This window comes from Perca fluviatilis, chromosome 1, assembly GCF_010015445.1.
Source record: "Perca fluviatilis chromosome 1, GENO_Pfluv_1.0, whole genome shotgun sequence".
Classification (NCBI taxonomy): Eukaryota; Metazoa; Chordata; class Actinopteri; order Perciformes; family Percidae; genus Perca; species Perca fluviatilis.
The window spans coordinates 31,176,312-31,199,908 of record NC_053112.1 but is presented as its reverse complement, the minus strand read 5'-3'; the positions used below and the strand labels follow the sequence as shown (position 1 = coordinate 31,199,908).

The 23,597-nt window shown below is 38.9% G+C and overlaps 1 protein-coding gene across 5 annotated transcripts in view; it reads left to right on the top strand.

The window, feature by feature from the left end:
- Positions 1-23,597, top strand: part of fam13a (family with sequence similarity 13 member A) — a 76,542-nt gene that overhangs the window by 2,535 nt on the left and 50,410 nt on the right. For 4 of the 5 annotated variants that reach the window (XM_039803183.1, XM_039803199.1, XM_039803209.1 and 1 more), the window contains exons 2-8: positions 2,275-2,470; positions 5,016-5,225; positions 7,365-7,542; positions 10,557-10,704; positions 12,662-12,745; positions 14,081-14,167; positions 20,476-20,705. In XM_039803183.1, the coding sequence (XP_039659117.1) occupies positions 2,275-2,470; positions 5,016-5,225; positions 7,365-7,542; positions 10,557-10,704; positions 12,662-12,745; positions 14,081-14,167; positions 20,476-20,705 (1,133 nt within the window). The remainder of the gene's footprint in view (positions 1-2,274; positions 2,471-5,015; positions 5,226-7,364; positions 7,543-10,556; positions 10,705-12,661; positions 12,746-14,080; positions 14,168-20,475; positions 20,706-23,597) is intronic. The other variant, XM_039803191.1, reaches the window with a different exon arrangement.

The window sequence follows — 23,597 nt, the reverse complement described above, 5'->3', positions numbered from 1 at the left end:
GTTATAACTGTCAAGATATTTGTGTGTGTGCGAGAATTTAGGACAGATTTAGGGGACATCTGTTCTGTAAGGCCTATCATAATCAGACCTAGCTCAGACCGACTTAACTCTTAAACACTTGCATGAGTAGTAGTAGTAGTAGTAGTAGTAGTAGTAGTGGAGCCAGTTTGCAGCCCTAAAAGGTTCAGCTCCTTAAACTGTACTGTGGCCTGTACAGTATACTATAAAACTGTGTAATCTGTTAATCTAAGTTATGTATTGATTTAACGCAACCATTACGCAAGCAATAATTTATTTAGAAAAAGACGGTTTCGGTCTCAGACCTTCGTCAGGTAAATTTTTAAACGTTGTCTTTTCTAAATAAATTATTGCTTGCGTAATGGTCAGTGTGCGGGATTTTCTCTAAAAAAAATTTGTATCTGTTACTCTTGATCATATCCTATGCACCTGCCCGACAAAAGAGGTGTGCAAAAAAGTTTTCGCACGATGTATTGATTTAAAAAACACCGTCATTAAAGCTGTGTTATCAAACATCTACATCATAAAGACAAATCAGACCTAAAAAAGTAGATTTTATGATCATCTTTCTTCTACCATACAGTTTAAAAATATTAAATAATGATGAGGTTGCTTGTGTTTGACTTTGTGTAAATAAAACACAAAGTCTGTCTGGCTTTCTTATTTATACCTACCCAAAAATCTTATTTATACAGACTGCTAACATCCTCTCACACCTAAAGCCAAGCCACTTTATTATTATTATTATTATTATTATTATTATTGTTATTAAACTTTTGAAGGGGTCAGGGGTCAAAATTTGAACAAAATTCAAGAGTACTTAATTACCATTTTACATTCATCAGGAAGGTGTAATTGGCATATTTCTATGCACCTGTCAGAAAGGAGGGGATGACTGAGCACCATTAACACATTGTCTGCACTAGCTTGTCAGATACATGTTGTATTAACGCTGCCAGAGCATCTGCCATGGAAAAGATTTCGTCTCCTTAGCCATCTTAGCACCATCTGTGAAGTGGGTTTTTAGTCCGATGATCTAAGTGTGCCACATGCTTGTATATATTCTGTCTAAACAATTAGCCACATAGCTAACTTCAGTGGTGCTTGCTCTTCACAGACCACTTCTACCTCCCCAACATGGTTAAACCACTGTGTCACTGTGGACCTCATTGTGACAAAATCATAGCCGGGGCCTCTCATTTCACTGTATGGGTCAGTTCACCCGTTTGAAGTAGTGAACTCTGGAACGACAATATGTCACGTGGTGCAGTCGTAGCTATGGATACAAGAGTAAAACTGTGTTGCTCGGATGTGCAAGTCTTTTCCTCCTCACCCAGTGTCTGAATCCTGCGTCAGGTTTGTGTTTTAACTTTCTTTCTCCTCGTTCTGACTAAACAAAGGCAGAAATGCTTTATGCTGTGGTTAAATGTGCCAGTCGAATCAGTAACTTACCCTGCTCCATCCAATGTTGACTTGTTAAATGGAGGAGATTGTGTGTGCACTCAGTGTTTACACTCAGAGTGTGTGTTGTACAGTCTGTGCATCTACATGTGTATGTAGAGATAGAGACAGACTCTGGCACTGTTTGCCTTGATAAATAAGAAGATAACAGTGAATTAACACCCTAAATACATACTCTGGCTCTGACTCAGGTTCTAGTTTACAAGGCTTGTCCACTGAGAGGAATGGGTCTTAGGTTGGTAATAAACTAATAAGTTCTTAGCAAACTATCCATTCAAATTATTATTGATATAATTATTATTCATAGTTAAGACAACTGGCCATCACCTCACCTGAACATATACTTTATGTCTGCGTGTGTGTACATATGTCCATTTGTGCAGGTGCATGTGTCACTCTGACAAGGCCTTCAACCAAAGGTGTTGCGTGGTAACCTGATATTTGTTGTAGCAACACATGCACGGTCAGCCCTTCCCTTTCCTCCCAGCTCTCAGCACACTCTGTCCTCCAAGTGCATGACACTATGACAGTGCATGTATGGACTACACACACACACACACACACACACACACACACACACACACACACACACACACAGACACACAGACAGACAGACAGACAGACAGACAGACAAAAAAGACAGACAGACAGACCTTTTAGTCTATTGAGCAGAGTGAGCCTCCCTCCTCCAGGACAGGTGTCTTCGTGGTGTCTAACCTGATCCCGGCTGCAGCGCTTCCATCTGTGCCCATAGTGTCAGTGGCTGACTGCTGCTTTCTGCTCTTCTCCCTGCAGCACAACAAGACAGCGGTGCATGTTAAAGAAGACATTAAGAAGATGGTCCAGATACCCATACTGCAACCCAGGACGGTGACAGCCAAGCACACCAAGCTGTTTGGAGTGTCCTTGTTTGAGCTGCAGGAGAAGGGCCTGGTGGAGGATGGTGTGCCTCTGGTGTTGCGGAGGATGGTGGAGCATCTCCGCAAGCATGGTGAGGAAAAACACAACAGAATATAATAGAGCAAAACATGTACTGTTAATGCTTGATCATCTACTTTAAGATATAATCCAAATTGGCTTTTTTGCTTTTTTTTTGTTGAGTGGGCACATTTAGTGCCCCATTCTGAATTTCTCAGATTTAACAATGTAGATATATAAGGAAATAATATCAGATTGAGAAGTAGTGACATCATGGGTGGTAATGGCAGTGGATATGACACATGCCTTTGATCAGGGTCAAAAGGTCATCAGGGAGATCAGAGTTCAATTCCCACTGTGATATATCAACCAATGTGTACCTGAGCAAGACACTAACCCATAGTTGTTCCAGAGGTGTGCGGCCTCTGACGTATGTAGCAATTGTAAGTCACTTTGGATAAAAATGTTGTAGCCTAAAAAACGTGTCACATCACTTAGAGCACCTTTAAAAAGTTGAAACTTGAAAACACCGAATGGTAGGTTACATCTAGTCTTGACCATGGTGTTGACTTGATCATATTCCGTAGTTCTTCTGTTTGACCACTAGATGTCATTACAAGAAAGTGGAGCTACCTTCCTCGTGATATACTGCACATGCAACTGAAACTACAGGCCTCTTGTAGTATATTTGTCAGTCCTCAGCAGTGGATAAAGCTTTATTATACATCCATTGGATAAAGACTATAATAAGGGTGAGTGTTCTATAATAAAATAATAATAAAGCACCTTCCGAAAAAAATATATATATTTCTGGTCGATTCAATTTGGGTTTTCTTTTGGGTAAACCATCCCTGAGGTTGCTGCCTCCGCCATGTGTTTCAATGTAATTTAGTTTGTGTTGTTCCAAACTCTGAATCATTACATTTGAAGAAATTCAAAAGTAATACCTCTTTTATTAATCCACAGCGAACCCTCAGTCAGATATTTTCATAGGAACTATGGGTAGAAAGTATCCAAATGACTGCTCACAAGGATTATTCAGCAGTTAATTTTTAAACGACATATATCTTAAAACAAATTAAAAATGGATATAAAACATGAGCAAATAAAAAAATCTAAACATTTGATATCACAACAGACGAGTTAAATGAGCACACTGTCAGCTGTTGGGTATAAATTAGTTCCAAATGACTAGCTATGTGCACAACAAAATCTGTGGATTATTCAACCGGGTAACGTTAATCTTCATCTTCCCTAAACGAAGTTACAGTTGTACATCATATAAAATAAACAAATAGAAACGGATTAAACATAAGCAAATACAACCCAATTTAAAAAATGAAATGGCACTGATATAACAAGAGTGAGTATGGCTGTTGTAATCAGTCTATGGTTGTAATTTTGACACTGACAAGCTAGCGTTAGCAAGACAAGGGTTTGTGATTTATTCTAGCTAACTAGCTAGCTAGCTACATCAGCTATCATTTTTACGTTACTCGTCAAAAACAGGTATAATGTTAATGTAACCTTAACATTATTATTATTGAAAATTCATTGGCGCGTAAAAACACCTCCAACTTTCACACTTTAACATAGTCCAAGCCAAGGTTAACACAAAACCAAGTGCAATGTTCATTAACGTTACACTTTACAATGCTAAAGGGCAGAAGAAATAAACTAAAGATTTTGCCATTATTAAATCATAGTGGGGAGATAAAATGCTTACTTTGTCCTGAAGATTAAGTTAAAAGAATCCAAATGATGTCCTTTGACTGGGCTCATTATGTGTGCTCTGCAAATGTAAAGATACTCAAATTTCAAGTTTGTATTTTGATATTTTTATTGTACAAGTAGAAACTTTGGCCTAATGATTTTGCTAGAACAGGGGTGTCAAACTCAGTTTCTCTAAGGGCCACACTGAAAAATGAAAATCACATCAAGGGCCAAACATTAATAGTTTTATTGACATGCTTTTATTTAATCGAAAAAGTAAAATATCTTTGACTGTATTATTGCATCTTCTCAGTTACAGTTTGGTCAACATAAAGCCCTAAAAAACTCAGCAAAATAGTTCCTTAGCCATCATAGAGTTTAGCTAATCAAGCAAAACAATGATTTTTAAAAGCAGGCTATCACACAGCCAACTCCCAACAACCTGTTTCACAGCCTAAATATGCAAATGCACCGGTTCTGTGGCGATTTTTAAATCCCAATGTGGGCAAATCTGACAAATTCTGTTCTAAGTTTGAAAAGCAGTTTCTGATTTATTGTGAACCTAAATTGATATGCAGGCTGGATCAAAATTTGTGAGGGGCCTGATTTAGCCCCCGGGCCTTGAGTTTGACACATGTGCTAGAAGAAACATTGCTACAAGAAAGATCAAGGGGTCAGAAAATCCCTACGAAAGGTTGCCTGATAGTTCCAGACCAAGCAGCAGGACAAAACAAAACCAGCCAAAGACTGATAGTAAAATTATTGTAGCCCTCTGTGGAATACATGATAATAAGACCAATTTTAGGGGGCCATCTTATTTAAATCCCTTGTTAGCTCTCTTGTTGAATAGTGGCAAGAGTTAGCTGAATGTTACAGTTCACAATGTTTCTCTGATTTTCCTCTAGCCTTGCACCAGGAGGGTCTGTTCAGAGTGAATGGAAATGTGCGTGCTGTGGAGACCCTGAAACAGCGGCTGGAGAGTGGAGAGGAAGTGGACCTTCTCTCAGAATCTGATTTGTGTACGGTTGCCAGCTTGCTCAAACGGTACCTCAGGGACCTGCCAGTGGGTCTGGTGGACTCAACAGTCCAACAGGCACTGATACAGCACCACCAAGGTAAGAGAAAGTTGTTCTTTGCCAATGTTTACTTATGTGCTTCTTTGTCTTCTATAATTAACCTACCAACTTAAGTAGATCAGTTTTTAAACCATCACGTGATACCTTTTCTGAACAACTTTCCAAATCCACAATGTGATATTTATACCATCACAAGTGTGGCGAATATCTGGGTCATGACTGTGTGATTGGATGATAGGCAATGCTATCTTTAGGTGCTAAAATGTACTATTAGCACTGCAGTTATCTGCACAAGACAGGGCATATAAAAGCACTGCTGTGTGTGTGTGTGTGTGTGTGTGTGTGTGTGTGTGTGTGTGTGTGTGTGTGTGTGTGTGTGTGTGTGTGTGTGTGTGTGTGTCTAGAAGAGTGATGGACCTCATATTTCTGGTAATAATCTTGGAGGTCATAAAAGGTACAGTGAGTGATTTGGCAGATGAAGTCTGTGCTCACTCTCGCCTCTCCTCCATTACTTGGTTTAATATGTGTAATATGAGGAGAGTGCACATTTTGGCTGCAGTATTCATTTTTCCCTCATAGACCCCACAAATATCAGCCTCTTTTTCATGGTCTGTGGTCAAACACTGCATTAAATAACAGCTCTATGCTACAAGACTTAGCCATAACTACTGAGTAAAATGATTTTGGTCTACTTTGTAAAATTGGTTTGGCCTCCTATTTAAAAACATCAAAGGTTTATGATGAATGGATGGGTAGGCAGATGAAGTTGCAGATTGATTAGCAGTATAATAAAATACTAAGTAAGTTAGTAAGATTAAAGTGAGACTGTGACCTGAATGAGTAAACCAACATTTGATCAAGCTTCATACTATTATTCAGTTACTATTTTGGTAGCCTCGTATTGCCAGACTTTACTCCAGCACACACAGCGCTGAAGTATAGTCTGGCTACACAGCTTATTTATTCTGGGATAGTGGTAAAAAACTTTTCTTTTGTTTCTTTAAACTAATCACAATTGCTTGGGCGACGGTAAGCCCTGGAAGCAGCAATTGTGTCCTTGCAAAATAGATTGCGGAGATAGCAGAAGTTGAGGGACATCCCAGCACTGTACATCTGGTAAACCAGACTACTATTTTGATAATCAATTAATAGTTAATTTTTATCCAGTTAAAATCACAAACATTCCCTGGGTACAGTGTGTTGAATGTGAGTATTACAATTTTACTAAAATGTTAAATTAATTGTAATTTGAAATTATAAATGAACTACTTGTGAGGGTTCTTGCCGGTTAAAATTAGCCAGTTATAAACATCACATTGAGCCCTGGGATGGATATTTGTCATTATTTTAGATCAATAAATTGATATATGACATGTAAAATAAATAACAGTGGTGCTACCTTTTTATTTTCAGTGTTGTCTCTTTGGCAAACAAAAACATTTTTTTTTAAAAGTGTGCAGTGTTTAGTTTTTTCACCTTAAATTCGATGAATTCTGCTGGTCTCTGTCTACGCACAGCGTTGATGTCATTCTCTCTCTGCAGTCATTTGGTCCTCTGATTGTCTGGCTTTATGTTGGTGTGTCTTTGATGTGCATCCTCTTTCTTTAAGTCGCCTCTACATAAGTTTTTTTATTTTTTTCTCCATCCCTCAATGTTTGTCTTATGTACCATCCTGTAAAAACGTCATCAACCTCTGATGAAAAAATAGTTTGAAAGCCCCACCAATCCATATCCACACATGTACTTTACACACTTGAGCAGACACAATCAGAACTTTACTCAGCGGCAAAAGTGGCAACAAGAGCAGTTGTGATTGCTCTTAAGCCATCATTCTTCCCCCCACCCATCACGCTCTACTTAGTCAGAAAGACATACACACACATTCCTGCGTTCATATAGCCTACATGCACACACTCACGTAGGCGCACGCACGTTTGCGTCACTCATTCATTCGGGATCAGAAGCCATATCCGTTTATCCAACTCTGACCCAATTATGTGTCCGGAGTTATAGCATCAACATACTTTAAGGCTCTTTGCTCTAATGCTCACATAGTTAGCACAACTCAAGATTATATATTACAGAGAGCAGGTGGATGAAGCTATGTCTGCCTGCTGGAGACCCAAAAGCAGGATCCCAACCTTTGACCTGTTCTGATATCTCATCGTGTGTCTGTAGAGTGCGGTGATGATGTCTCTTGGTCAGATATGAGACACCTGCTCCAGCAGCTTCCTGACGTCCACCACAGCCTCCTCCGCTACCTCTGCCACTTCCTCACCCATGTGGAGTGCAACCACGAAGAAAACCGTATGACTGCCTTCAACCTCGCCACTGTGTTTGGACCCAGTGTCTTCCAGTGAGTTGAACCTTTTTCAAAGGCAGATGTGGTCAAGCTGTCAAAATAAACACCCACCGACCAATCTCACCATCACTCCTGTATTCTCTTTTCGCATTGTATCCTTCATATTTATAATGTATAACCAAACAATGTGCTGTGAAAAGTACTTAGATCTATTGACAAATCTTTTTATTGAAAATGTAAAGGTGCTGTAGGTAGGATTGCGAAGATCGAGGACATAGCCAAAACTTTTGAACAAAATTTCTCAGTCCATCCCTTCTCTCAACTAAAGCCCAAAATGGTCTCCTAAGCCCCTCCCCCCACAAGGGAGAATGAATGCTTGTGCATGAGCAGTGATTGACACCCAGTTAGACAACCCCCGGCCCTGATTGGTGCATCTGAACAGGGAGCGGTGGATTTTTGCAACAGGCTGTAGGTGGTGCAGAGAAGCCGGATTTCTTTTTCAATTACCTGCTTCATGTAGTTCTACTGGAATATAGGGTCAGTTTCAGCAAATATGACAGAAAGTTTGTTTTATAAGTCTTACCTTCTGCACCTTTTTAATACCTTTCAACCTGCATTCATTGATTTGATGGCCTCCTAGGGGTACGGCATCAAACTGTAAACCCAAAACATGGACATTATCAATGCTATGATAAGCTGATATGAATAGTTGCCTATGAACACATCCAGCAGATACAGAGCAATATTAGCTTTCATTGTCAGTTGGGGTTCTGCCGACCAGATGAACTAAAGTCCAATATTCACTCTTGTAGCCTGTAGCCTGAGAATTATACTATATCGTTCTATCAACTGCTTCACACTACAGGTCAGGAAAAGGATTATTTCACAGCTTCTACTACCAAAATAAGATTATGCAGATATTATTAACCCTTGTGTTGCCCTTCGGGTCCCAGTGACCCGAAGGGCAACACAAGGATTATGTACTTCCGTTTACTTTGTTGAGAATTGCTCTCTAAACAAGGGTTAATACAGCACCTTAGTTCTTGTTTGTACAGCATTTTGGTCAGCTTAAACTGTGTTTAAATGTGTTCTAGAAATAAACTTTACTTACTTACTTTACAAGAAACAGGGTTTAGAGAGCAATTCTCAACAAAGTAAACGGAAGTACATAATCCTTGTGTTGTCCTTCGGGTCACTGGGACCCGAAGGACAACACAAGGGTTAATCACAATACCTCTGAAACAAATCTTATTCCTCTCGGTGTAGCCTATAACCATCTCTGTCGATTTGTTCTGAGGTGTCCTTATAGAACCCATCATTGCCTGATGTATGAGTCGCTTAATTGGTTAACATCTAAATCCAGAAGGCATTTTCACTGGCTGCAGTTTATTTTTAAATACATTTTCTTTAACTATCCTCCTTATTTAAAATTACATCTAATCCCATATAGATCAACATACAGTCTGAGACATACTGAGTACCCCATGTGTATGTGCTTTTATATATATATGTATATTTCTTCTTTTTTTTATTACTACTTGAATTTTTATATGGGGGGGGGGGTCAGTTGGTGTTGGAGTAGTCAGGCTCGGGAGTGCTGTGTGTATGTGTGAATGTGTTTTGTATTTGCTGTTTAATTGTTTTAAGGACCCCCTCGAAAATGAGATGATTCATCTCAAGGGGTTTCCTTCTAATAAATACTTACATGTTGAGTCGTTAATAAACCCAGGTAAAGTTTACCCCACAGACATTGCAGCTGTTTTGTAAAATGTGTCAATAATTGAAGACAAAAAAAGCTTTTTTGTACTTTTTATTTTAAGCAGAACAGATGTCTTGTCCCGTATTTCAGAATGGGAAAAAATCTTAAACTTCACAGTACAGACAATATTGGGGTAACATCTAAAAAAGAAAAAAAAGAAAACAGGCAAATGATTACTTAAAAACACAAATGAGTCTAAAAGTATTAACATAAAAGAGTAGTTAGAGTACATATATTGAGAACATGACTGCTGTAAAAACAGAGAAAGGGTACTGGTCTCTATGAAAATATTTGGCCAACAGGTGGTGCTGTAGCTTATTTAGTGAAGATGAAATCATCAGTCTTCTAGAGATACTTACATGACATTAGATTGCTCATAAATGTACCATGAATACACTTCTTCACATTGTGTCAGACATGTATTTAAACTACTACATCAGATCTTTGACTCTTCAAACATTATATTAATCGAAAGTCACATTCAAGAACACTAATTGAGTGTTGTGAACAGTTTTGAGGTAAATGTTGTATGACAAATAAGATTGATGTTAATGTGCTTTCAGCTGTTCAACTGATGTTCATAAATAAATGATGCATCAGTGGCTTTATATGCCTCCCTGCAGCTGCTGAACCATGTACCTCTGTTCTCACTGGTCTATTTATGAAGGGCTTACTGGAGGAGTTTTAAAATCATACTTGTACATTTTGACCTACAGCTACTGTTCTCCTGACTGGTGGGCATCGCCCATTAATAAACTGGGGTGTTAAGGCTTGGAAACCCTGCATGGTAAAAAAGATCAGACCTTACTAGAAGTAATAGAGAAGAAGAAACTGTACTGGATACCTTTTCATAGTGTACAAGCTGTTCCAGGGGGGGGAGGGTGTGTGTGTGTGTGTGTGTGTGTGTGTGTGTGTGTGTGTGTGTGTGTGTGTGTGTGTGTGTGTGTGTGTGTGTGTGTGTGTGTGTGTGTGTGTGTGTGTGTGTGTGTGTGTGTGTGTGTGTGTGTGTGTGTGTTATATGTAAGTTATATAATTAGGTCTAGCATTAGTGCCTACAGCCCAGTCTGCATCTCACACAGCTGTTCAGTAGCATCAGACACCATACCTGCTAGGGCGGCTGAACTCTGCTTTGTTATTCAAGTTGACTAACTGATGACTAAATGTCAGTATCAAAATCAATATCCCATCAGTTTAATGCTGCAAAGTGAAAGAATTAAATTATTAACAAATTCTCAACTCTATTTTTTACTGCTTCTGTCATATTTGAAGAATTACAGAATGTTTGCTTTTATTTTTCCCTCTTTTCCAGCGTGGCTCCTGGTTTTGAAGCAATGAAGGACCAGACTATCTGTAACAAGATCATGATCAAGTTCATCCAGAACTACAGCAATATATTTGAGAGCGCCAGAGATGAAGAAGGCTGCACAGAAGACTTGTCAGCCCTTGTTATTGTAAAGGTGTTGTATATACTCATAGGAACACCAGATGCTAATGTTGTGCCCATGCACACTAAACAGTATGAGTTCCTCTCTGTGACCTCACCCTCTGCCCATCCACTTGGAGGAGTGATTTTATAAATACAGGCTTACATAAATAACTATTGATCTCATATCACAGCCTCACAGGAACGACTCCTCCACAGGTGGCTGTTTTGAGTCTCTGGTTGTTGATTTATATTTGCTGCTTCAATGGCTGATGTCTTTATTGATTAGCTAGTTTGTCTGGTTTGCTGGTTTTCCTGGCAGCATCTTGCTGCTGCATCTGGAGCTTCTTGTGGTAAATGAAGCACAACTGAGCAAACTATCCATTTAAGTCATATGATTCTGGTTAAGATTCAGATAATTATTTATTTTCAATACAGGTTAACTTCTTGTATGAGTCACAAATGTATATAAATGCATTGCTGTAGTCAGGATTTTAGAGTTCAAGTTCCCATCTTCCCCACATTGAGAAAAAAATTAAATGAAAACAAATTAAGTTATTTAGGTTTTTTTGAACATTTTGTTTTTATTGGAAATTTTATTTTATTCAAAAACGTGTATCTCCAAATCATCAATTTTTCCCAAGCTAAAAAAAAAAGCTGTTTTCAGCTTTGCAGCAAATCATTTTTCAGAGAACCCAATGGGGATTAAATGGTTTATTAAGTCTCAAAACTAGGAGCACTTAGTCCTTAAAATTATCTGAAAAAGTATTACATTATAGTTTTTCCTGGGCAGGCTCTTCACACAAAATAAAATTCTACCAGGGAAATAATTAAGCTTAAATAAATGATTCTATTTCTTCTAAAGTAGTCAAAGTACTGGGAGAAAATACTCTCATTAGCCTATAAAAGACATAGCATGTCAAATGAATTTTCCTAATACCCTTTTATCCCTTGAAAAATGATCAGCATGACATCAGTGAGTTTGATGGGATTTACAGGCCTGTAAAATATCAAATTATTGTGTATTTCACTCAAAGGGACCTCATGTGAATATAAAGAAAATCATATCACAAGTGGAACTGGAAAATTCTGGCCATGTCTGTAGCAAACTTCTTGATTGTTAATTGATGACCGTAATATTGGCATGAAACATGACATAGACCATCTGATGCCATCAGGATTTAGCTTCCCATGACTTTGACGTCTCACCTCTTCTCCCACACTACCTCTTCCATTTTTAACAACATCAAACATAGTGTCTGATTCCCATGTGGCGCTATGCTTACCATGCAAAATAAAATTAGAGAGAGAGATTGTTGATCATTTGAGAAATGCAGTGATCACATGCAACCTGAGATCATGAAATCCAAAAGTCTGGGATCCTAGTAGCAGTAAAATAAGATATTTAAATTTTCCAGTCACAAATGTCTGTGATGAGTTGTAAATACCTGTAAGGGCACAGCCACATTAAACCCCACTGACCTATGGGAAACCCTTCAGTCAGAATCAGATTGCCTTACACACAAACATGCACACATACACATAAACACTAACACATATGCACAGGCATGCACGGCCTGCTGAGGCCCCTCGCCTGCTGGCATTCCTGTTAATGCCTTTAAACGCAGTACATATGATCACTGGTGTTGCCTTTTCCTTCAGACACAAAATGCTGATGAGCTGGAGGTTTACATGAAAGTTTTTATGCGTTTGTATGCAGATTTTCAACCTGTTAAAATCTATTCTGAACCATGTTCACAGGCTCACAGAAGAAAAGCAAAAGTAGAACACACATACCCAGCCGTTCTCTTAAATGACTCCCTGATATTTTATATATTTGAGGCTACAGTTACAACAATAAGAACTGGAGAAAAAAAGTTTTGTGGTCTCTGTTAAGCATGATCTGTTGCTCCTTTTGTTACTATAGTGTATGATCAGTCAAAAGACGTGCTTTACAACTGTGTTTTCTTTTGTTCTCTTTCTGGTCCCAGGAGGCGCATTTGACTGATGCAGACAAAAAGAAGTCACACACCCACCTTAATGCAAACACACAGACACCAGCTCCCAGAACAAAGGTGTGTGATCAGCTTTACAGCAGCCTGCATGTGTGCGTCTTTGTTTATGCATTAATGCTCCTCTGCAATCTTTCTGCTGTGAAATGCAGTGTCGTTGTTTATGTGTGACACTCCCAGATCAAACTTGCATGAACCCTTCAAATTCACTTACATAGTCCTTTTTAACACCAACCATGTGATCTGTGTGACCTAGTCTATGTCCACGATGTTCCACTTCCAGAATTGTTCAGGTGCCGCCGGAAATTCCGGCGGATGTCTTTCATTTTGTCCGGATGTCTGTTACCTTCCGCTTTCTTTGTGTTGGCATTTTAAAATCCACTTTATGAGGACTATGGTTAACTGCTCCTCAGATCTCTGCAGGGTCAATCGAGACAGCTAGCTAGACTATCTGTCGTATCTGAGTTCTGTTGCACGACTAAAACAATCTTTGAACGTACACACGTTCCACCCAAACAAGTTCTTCCCGAGGCTATTTTGCAGAGGTGCCATTGCTCCGTGCGGCGCATAGCACCCCCCCAAGACGATTGTGATTGGTTTAAAGAAATGCCAATAAACCAGAGCATGTTTTTCTCCCATCTCGGAATACTGTGTAAGCTCACCAGACCCTCCTTCGCAGCTCTGTGGAGGAAGGTCTGGCAATGCGATTTTCAGGCACTGTGTGTGACGTGATTAAAAGAGCATGGGCATGTTTTGGAAAAGCTGTTTTCCAACACGAAAGCCATTCCTGTGTGCGTCTGTGTAGTTTTCTGTGAGCTTTAAAGATATTATCAGTGTCAGCTGACTTGTGTATACTGCCTGCAATGGTAATCATGTCGCTTAGCGTAAATAGATGATGACCTTTTTAATTAATTGCAACTGACATTACTGATAAGTTATCATTTCTTCTCAGGTTAGGAGTATTAAGAAATAGCTTGTATTTGCATTTTCTCACATTTGATTATCAATACAGTACATCCAAGAAATAATGTGTGTATGCATCTTGTGAAGGGGTCATTGTAATGTGGTCTAAAAAGTATGACATGTATTTTAATTGACCGTCTTAAATTAATATTGCCATGTAAAATAAAGGCAATATAATTTTGCACAAACCCTACAGTGTGCCTTGGATTGGATTTTCTTTTTCTTTTTTTTCTTTTTTTGAGACCTTATGAATGAGCACTTCACAACAACCACTACAATGAACACTTAGTACATAGAATAGAATAAGCACAGTAGTACACCTGTATGTGATCACAACAACGACCCAGCAGCACTAACTCAATTGTCTTTAATGTTTCTATGCACTTCAAATCGTAATCTCTTTATTTTGCATTTTCTCTCCATGCATCTTCCAAGGCTGGACAAAAGAAAACACCAGAAAATGCAGAACTTGTGAACAAATCCTCCACTAACACTCCAAAGGCGAGGCAGAGGAAAAAGAAGGTACGGAAAATAACAGTTTGTTACTGTCATTAAGTATTGTGATCAATTATTCTTGTTTAAGGGGTTAGGTTACTACCGTCTATTTCTCACCCTTTCCAATAAATACTTTATGCTTTCTTATCTGCTGCATTGCCTTGGTGCTGATTAGCCTGAGGTCATCTCTCAGGCAGCCTCTGATGCATGTGGCCTCGCTGCTCGGTCACATGATGTGATTTGATAAAGGCAATCTGCTGCAGGAAACAACAACACACTTATTTGCAGTGAGAGACAAACAGGGGCTATGGTATCTTCTTCCAACTGTGTTGTGGTATTGTTACAGATGACTCCTGCCACAAAAGCAGCATTTGGCCATGAATTTGATTATAATTAAGGCTTAGAAATGTCCTCTTTGTGTACATGTAGTAGATATTTAGCTCCATCTTCATTTTCTTTCACCAAGGTCAATATGAAAGCTATATTCAGCAAAATGAATTCTAAATTTAGTTTTGAAATGAGTCACTTTGATCTTACATAGATAAGTTCATATTTGTATTAGTGATACAAGGAGTAATTTCTGTAAGGTTGGCTTCAGTTTGACAACAATGACGGACTCGGTGTGGTTGTTTTGAAGACCTGATGCCATAAATGCGGTTAATCAGTCAAGACCAATGTCGCTGTAGAGATAAAAGAATTGCTGACTAACAGCAAGATAAGCTCAGGAAGTTAAGTGTCTGCTGATGAAGAATTTTTACTTCCCCCAGTAGTCTGTGGAAAAACTTTTAGCAGAGCTGGTATGTAACTGAAGCTTAAGAATGTTTTTAAATGCTGAAGTTACTTCAACCTTTAAGCTGATAAGGTAACACTAGATCCTCTACTCACTCTGTGTGTAGGTGCACAGCTATGCAGCGAGCTAATTACACTTTGCAATAAAGGGTGATGACAGCAGTTTGCCTTTGAGGTTTCTAATAGAAGAAAATCTGAAAACTGTATTGGACAAAACATACAATGATAGTGATTACAAACAGGGTTTAGAATTGGCACCATCTACCAGCCAAATGTTGGTGAAATAGGCTGGTAGATTTGCTTCACTCACCTGCCAAAAAAACAAAGGTAATCTATTGAGTGTCTGGTAAAATGTTGAACTTTCACTAGCCATTTAGCTGTTGGATGAAAAAGTTAATTTTGAACTCTGATTACGAATCAGAAAGGTATTATATTCAATAAACAAGATTTAGACCAAAGGTATTGTAAAAATGTTTAAGTACAGTAACAAGGAAACTGGATTCACAAAAGTGTAGACGTCTGTCAAATGACTTGCATTGTGCTTTATGCCTTGAAGAAGTGTCACCACTGAAAGATCCACATTTAGTCATCATAGTAAGTGCAACACAGTACTTATTCTAGTGAACATACACATAGGGCCAGATCCACATACATTTGCGAATATAGCGTTATCAGCGCCATGGCCAAAGTGCACGCTGTGATACTTCAATTTACGTTGTATTTACCAAACATCCATTTCATCGGGTAATCAGCGCTTTTCTCCGCCCACTATACCGTAAATTGCGCTGTAGCAAAGCGGTACTGGTGCTATGATACAGCTGAGTGCAGACTGCGATATTCCCACTGTTTAAAATGTACCTGATGCCAATACTTGTAATGTAGCGAGGAGTTTAACAACTGCTGGAATGGAATGTGAACGCTGAGTCGGAGATTCAATGTCATCTTTGATTTCTTCCAGTAACTCTAATATTGCATGGCTGCTTAATCTGTAGCGCTTAATGATTTTGTGTTCACTCCACTGAAAAAGTGTGATCCTTGTGTCAAAATTTCTTTTCAGCTTGGCCTATGTTTTTGTCTTGCTCGGATTACTGCTGCCATTTCCCCAGGAGGCATATACGAAGAAACCCGCTTGTAGCTGGTTTACACCTGCTTTTAAGAGGCAGAGAATTTCCCGTCTTTGCAGTCTTTGTCAATAACGCAGAATATATAATTAGGCGCACTTTACGCGTATCCTCACACCTTTTTGGGTGGAACTCCCACTTTCCCCATGACCCTTCCACGAACGCATATTGAAAGCACAACTTGTCTCTTCTCGCTCAATGTGTTACTTGCGATAACTAAATACATATTAAAGTGTTCTCAGTTCTGCGGCTTTGAGTATCCTGCTAAAATACAACAAACTGCTTGTTGAATTTAAAACAAATAAAAGTAAATCATTTCCAACTTTCTTTTATTGAACAAATTGAACATTGAATTGAATATAAAAGGCATCATTAAAAAATTAATTACATTTTAAAGTGCTACTGATATTTGTGTTTTTTTTTTTATATGTTGCAGCCTTTCCCGATATGTTTATTGCGCCAATTGATATCGCGATGACGATTAAAAAAAACAAACAATATACAGCCTTAGTGGCTTGCTTGGTTAGCAGTAAGCTGCTCATAGAGAAACTAAATTCTACTAAATCACAAGTCAACCATCACAAAGCAGCTGTAATAAAAGGAGTACATACAGATAATCCCCCAACAAGGACATTTGGGGAGGAAAATTAAAGCTGCTGCTAGCAACAGAATGTTCAACTAAAACCAACTGCTGGTGGCAGAACAGTTGCAATCAGCAGTTATATCACAGTATCAAGAGTCTGTTGTTTAGGAGCTATTAAAACACTAAACACATTAACTTTAAAGTATTATAGGCCATAGATGCGTCAAAGAGAACGAAATGGAGAGCTTTGAGATTGTAACTTTAACATCCATTCATATAAATAAAGCTGGCACCAAAAGACTCCTCACTTCCTGTATGAATGAAAATATCATTTACTGAAAAAGGCTTGAGCTCCTTAATGATTAACCAATGATTCAACTTCACTATAAATATTAACTTTTACAGCTGCATTTCACAAACACTCCTGTAGAACCTCTTCTATGAAACAGTTTTCACTCTCAAGGCCAAACTTAACAAAGATTTGGCCTTGATGCTTGCTACCACAAAATATATAGTTAAAAATCTACGTTTTGGACTGATCACCACTCACATATGACTACCAGAGCTACCTTTCCATGGGCAGCTCCCTCACTCTGACATCTCTCCATTAGTGCATGTATAGGTTCTGAGCATGTGTGTGTAATTCAGACCTGTGTGTAATAACAACAGAGTGAAAACATTGGAATTTCCCCTTGCGGGATTAATAAAGTATAAATTATTATTATATTGTGGCACTGCGAGGCAAAGGTGAAATAACTTTATAAGTTATACAGTATTTATAGGCCTATGTCTCGCAACAGTTGAAGACCGGAAGAACGTCTCTGTGTGGGGATATGGCTCTTCCGGTTAGCTTTTTACAATGGCGGAGCCCGATAGATTCTGCTGGACCAATTCTCTCCGCTACCCGCCTGAAGTCACCTACAATGATGTGGTTCGGATTGTAAATGAACGCTAAAAAAAAAAAACATTTTGAAAACGGCAAAAAAGGCAAAAAGTACAAGACAACAGAAACTATCGTGGACTTCAATAGTAGAAGCTTGCTCTAGCTGTTCGCGGTTTCACGGGTACGGTAAATGTTGCTATGGTAACAGTGAGTTGGACCAATCAGAGACGTTGCTGTTACACTTAGGATTGTGGGTAGTGTAGTTTTACTCCATAAGATCGCGGTTGATTTCATACAGAGTTATAGATTCTACAGGAGCAGAAACTTTCGTTTCACAACCACGTAGCTCGTGGTCAGTCTACCTCAAATGGTTTAGACATTATGGCTGATAATCTAAATCCTCATGGAGAAAGGAACTGTTGACCGGAAGTTGTGATTCCCTACTCTGCGTTCTGGAAGCAGGAAGTGTGACATAGGCATTAGCCTCAGGCTAACAAACACACCCAAAGAAACAGACAGGCAGGCAGGCAGGCAGACAGACAGACAGACAGACACTAATTCGATAGCCCTAAGCAGTGATTTATGATGGGAATTGGGAATTGTGTTTTGTTGAACACATAGATATGCTTATGTCAATACACGAGTTTTAGACTCCAAAAGGGGCACAGTTATTACTGGCAGAGTATTATTAAGTCCTTCTTGTTGAATAAATACAGCATTGCAAAAAAGCCTTCCGTTGCTATAGTAGGATCACAAAAGCATTTTTAGAACTTTTTCAGAATGTGAGCTTTTCTCTCTTTGAGCAAAACTGCTTATACAAACAACCACTATTTTGAAAAGTCTAGTGAAAGTAGTTGTGGTTGTGGCAAGAAAGAACAGGTATGGATCATATTGCAAAGACATTTTAGTAGATGTCTAAGAAATTAGCTTTATTCAGTGAATAGAGGTCTGTTAACAGTGGTAGATGTTGTTTCAAGGCCCGCTAAGCTACAACGGCCTTTTCATTGTAGCAGATTATTAAAGAGAAAGTAAAATGTTTGCAGTCTTTTGCGATTTTAGTTACAAACCTTCAAAGTAGAAGTTAATCCATGATTTAGAAACCAGGTCATATCCTCAATTTGGTCTGTCAGGCTTCTTTGCCATCTGGCCTATTTAGCTCCCACTTGTTGGGATTCTGTTTAAGCTCTTTTTTATGCACAGGCAGAAACTGAGAACCAGCAATGGAGGCAGCGTGACGGTTCAGTGGTTAACACTATTGAAACTGACCTGCAGTTTGATTCTAAGCTCTTTTTGGAGTTTCCATGACTGTGTCTGAAATCATTCGCTGTTCGGTATATATAGTCAGTATATATACTATGTCCCTGTGTCATTTGTCATTTCAAGTGTGTCTAGTGAGAAATATTATACCCTATACAATGGTTCTCAAATTATCTACTTTCTAACTCACCATAACTACTAGGGGTGTGCAATTGTTTTATTCATATTCGAATTGCGATTCAAGCTCTACCGATTCAAAATCAATTAATATTTTTTACATTTTTTTTTTATTGTATGTCTACTGCAATCACATGGGAAAGTAACTACATTTACATACTGTGAATCGTTTTTTGAATCGAGAATCGTTTTTGAATCGAAAATCGATTTGGAATCGAATCTTGAGCCTAGAAATCGATATTGAATCGTGACATTTTCTGAATCGTGCACCCCTAATAACCACCATCATACAGTGCACAGACCTAAAAAATTCAACAGCATAGACCAACCAAGATGACAGCACCATCTTTATTATCACAACATTTTTAGGATGGGGACTTGCCCATGATGTCTCCATGACGGCTCCCCCTTCGTTTCCCTCCCTTCATTTAAGGTTCATTTATTGTCATTCTAAAACTCAGGGATGAACAACGAATTTGCAAGTTGTAGTCCCTTTATGCTACACAAGAAAGGAAAGAAACTTTTATGGTGAAGTACAGAGGATGAGCTGAGGAGTCTTACACCTTGAGGAAGGAAGCAGCTCTGTAGTCTGGTGGTACGACAGCGGATACTTCTGTGTCGTTTGCCAGACGGCAGCAGCAGTTTTTTGTTTCTCTTTGGTTTTCTGTGAATAACAAATTTAGCTTAATCAATAACAAAGCCCCGAGGGGCAAAATCCATACCAGGTCTAGCTAACGAAGCTTGTGCAGCTAATCATGTTCCCAAAGATTCGCCCATTAAGTGCACCAATGACTAAATGGATGCAGCATCCATAGATTTTTAGAACAACCCATTAAGTACAAACCCCAAATGGAAATGTTCTGCTGATAACTGGCTTAAAGTAACAACAAAAAAGTAGGCCTTTTTATTCAGTCCGACAGATGTTTATCTAGAGCCAAGCCTCTTTTAGCATTGGGTGTTTTTGACAATTATCAATACTTAAGCCAATGCCGTCAGACCCATTTCATACTCTTTTTACCACAGCCAGCCTGCTATTTGGCCTCAGTGTTCATTAGCAGGCATAAGAGTACTCTCCATATATACTAAGAGAAAGCTCTGGGAGACAAATTATTTAACACTTATCTTGGTTAGAAATGCAGAAGGGTACTCACAATGTGGCTGTAATTAGGTTAAGATTCTTCTCCTACACTACAGTCGGCGGTTCATGCTGTTTATACCCAATCAGGGTCAGCACGGTAAGATCAGTCTGACTTTTTTTGACTTTTTTTTTTCCCTTCTTGCCTTATGTGTGGGTTTTTTATTGCTCTTTGCTTTACCTCAGTAGAGCCTCAAATGCATGTTTTATAGTAACCTGAGCAACGGTTGAAGGCTCCACTGTTTCTCTGTAAATGCGGTTGTGTATGTGCTTGATTGTGCAGAAATGTTCGCAGGTGAGTATCATTTACCTCTCATTCTGTCTCATATTTCCTGTCAAGAGACTCACCTGTTTTTGGCATCTCTCTCCATCTTTCTCTGTGTAAAATAGGTGAGGAAAGGAAAGAGTGACAGCATGACTCACCCCCCTCAGCCCAGCCGCTCTGCTGGCTTGCCCCATGCAAGGTCCCTCTCCATACCAATAATTTTGCCCCTGACCTCAGAGCTGAGAAGCCCCTGTCCAGAGCCAATGGAGACAGCTTGCCAAGACACCCCAGACACTTCCTCGCCACTCGGCCACCTTGATGTCAGCCCCTCTGGGAGCATGGAGGCAGTCAGCAGGTCAGTGTGTCCGGTCAAAGAGCATGCACCTATGTCTTCAAACTGATATGTCTTGCAAATTTCAGAATTGGGATAATAATAATTGTAATTGTAATTATTTTAGGAATCTTTTTTTTTTTTTTTTTTTTACAAATAGAGCTCAGAGCTGTAATAATGGTAGATGTTCATAAATATATGGTGACAATCAAAATAAAATACTGTGTAAAGTATAGTCAGAGATTAATATATCATATTTATAGATTCTTTATGTGCACTTTATACACATACGGTATCATTTATGTGCCAAAAATAGAATTTACTTACTCTGTGCAATATAGCAGGTAAATGTTTTTTCAAGTTCATGTTTTTTTAGGATTGGGGTCCTTGGCGGCCCGGGTTAAAATCCGACCCGTGTCCCTTTGCTGTCGTCATCCCTTCTCTCTCTCCCCTTTCCTGTCTATCTTCACTATCTAATAAAAAAAAATTTAAATATGATTTTATTTGGATCACATATTCATCTGTAAGCGTGATCCTTTATGACCACTGTAAAATAAAACATACTGCTACATACATAACTTTAAACTATTAAATAATTTCTACTTTTGTTTTGTGATGTCCAGTTCCAATGTGGGGGATTCTAGCAGTGGTAAAGAGGTTATGACTATTGTTTGCATAGGACTATCAGTCGAGGGTGAGGGTTGACAGCGATCAGGGATCTAAAGCATAAGCCACGAGGCAGTGTGCCTTTGGCATGCAAACAAGCCTATTATAAGAAGCTGAAACTGGAACCACTTGGTGTCGAGTGTCCCCAGTCCTATAGCAAGGCCACAGCTGTGTCTGTTGTTGGGGCTCTTGCTGCTTTGACCGGAGGTTTAGACTAGCACTACCCTTGGCTGAGATCACACCTGCACTGTTTGGCTGAAAAATGTCACTACTATACTGCTTAAAACATCTTCTCACACGCTCCAAATCCAGTTTATCCACGGTGTATGTTTTCATTTGAGTGATTTTGTTTCCTCAATTATAAATATTGACATTAGTGACATTAAGTGTCACCACTTTACTGACGATAGCGCTTGTCTCGGTGAAAAAACTACAAAATATAATGTGGAGCAAAGCGAGTGTGTGATGTTGAAGCACTAAGATGAGAAATGATGACGCTGTTTTGGCCTCTACGATGACTTGGCTGCCACACCGCTGACCTTTTAATATGACATTAATCAGTTTGAAACCGTGTCAGCACCAGATCCATTAACACATTACATAAAAGTTTGGTATGAAATGCACAGTGGTGTGATCTCAAACATACCTGTATACTGAATTACAAATCTTACTGAAATCTCAAATATAATAATTATAAATATTTAAAATATAATTTGTATTTTTATCTTAGAATATGTACTTTTTCAGTTTCACTGGCAGTAATAATCACTTTTATTATCCAAACAAATTCAAGTAGTATTAAACAGGTTAACAGGTTTACAATAACTATCAAAAATCAAATATCAAGTCAACCTCATTAGGTTTTTCTTGCTAGCTATTTATCCCCAAGATAATTAACCTAAAATGTGTTAAATCAGCAAGGCCAAGCATCGCCTCTTAATGGAACAGATGTTCCTGTCTACATGAAGTAGCAAATATAATACTTTGAAGGTGGCAACAGCTTTCCTCACCATGTCAAGATACCAGTAAATCTCATGGTGGATTTTCCCCACACCCTAAAATTCTTCTTGTCAGGTCGCATTGGGTGACTGATGTACAGACAGCGTGGCAAGGGTCCCCAGTAACGTGCGTCAGCGCTCTGAACTCTTTAGTATTTACTAATAGACACCTGCAGTTTGCAAAAAGACTTAAATGATTTGACCATCTTTAATGCAAGAAGACTTTTGATACTCACAGGTAGTGTTTGATGAATTAAAGACTCTAGAGCTTTCAAATGATTAAAGACAAAGCATGTATGTGAATACAGTGTTAAAAATTAGTAAGGTTTATGAGTCTGTTAAAATAAAAAACCTGTGATTTCTTTTACGCATAAAGCCATGGCAAATGTATAATAATTTTCCATATGTGGACTCACTGTGTTTTAATTTTTGTAGCTGTTTTCTGTAGCTGCTTTCATGCCTGCTTGTCAGCTTGCTCTCAATTCCCACAGGTATGTGGCAGGCAAAGCTGTGTGAGCATAGTGCAGCATAATACATATTGCAGCTCTGCCACCTGGGCCACATCTGATGACACGTGTATTAGATTTGACACGTTGTATCCTTCTTTCCAGGAGCTACTCCCATCCTGAGTTGGTCCGTGCTTATGTCTGATTCAGCACCGGCTGGAAATCAAATCATCATTCTCAGACATTCCTATTATTAGCTACACTTTTAGATCTTCTCATGTATCCACATTTTGACCACTGTATCTGTACTGTATCAGAGCATGAGTCTTACATCTGACCATGTTAAACATGTAAAAACATTGCCTTCTCTTTATCAAATCCAATAATCCAATAATTCTGTATACCCCAATGCTCTCACCTGTACCTGAAATATGACACCAGTCTTGTTCACCACACAGGTCACATAGCAGCGTCATGTGAACTTATTCTGTTCTCAGCATTGCGTTGGTGCACGTGAGGGATCCATACTGGCTTTTGTGTTGAGTTGCCATGGTTCACTAAATCTTATGATGTAACCATTGGGTTTCTTAGAAGCCCATTGGAAATAGGTGGGGGTGAAGAACATTGCAGTGTGGTGTGAGTGCTGGTTCCCTGTGGGTATAACGGCATTGTTGGCCGCCTGTCAGGAAATCTCATCAATCAGCCTAAAAGCCTGACAGCACATATTTAAAACAGGAACCTGCTGGCTAGATCAAACTGGTTTTCCTGCACTTTTGATGTAAGTGCCTTTTTCCAAATCTCTTACA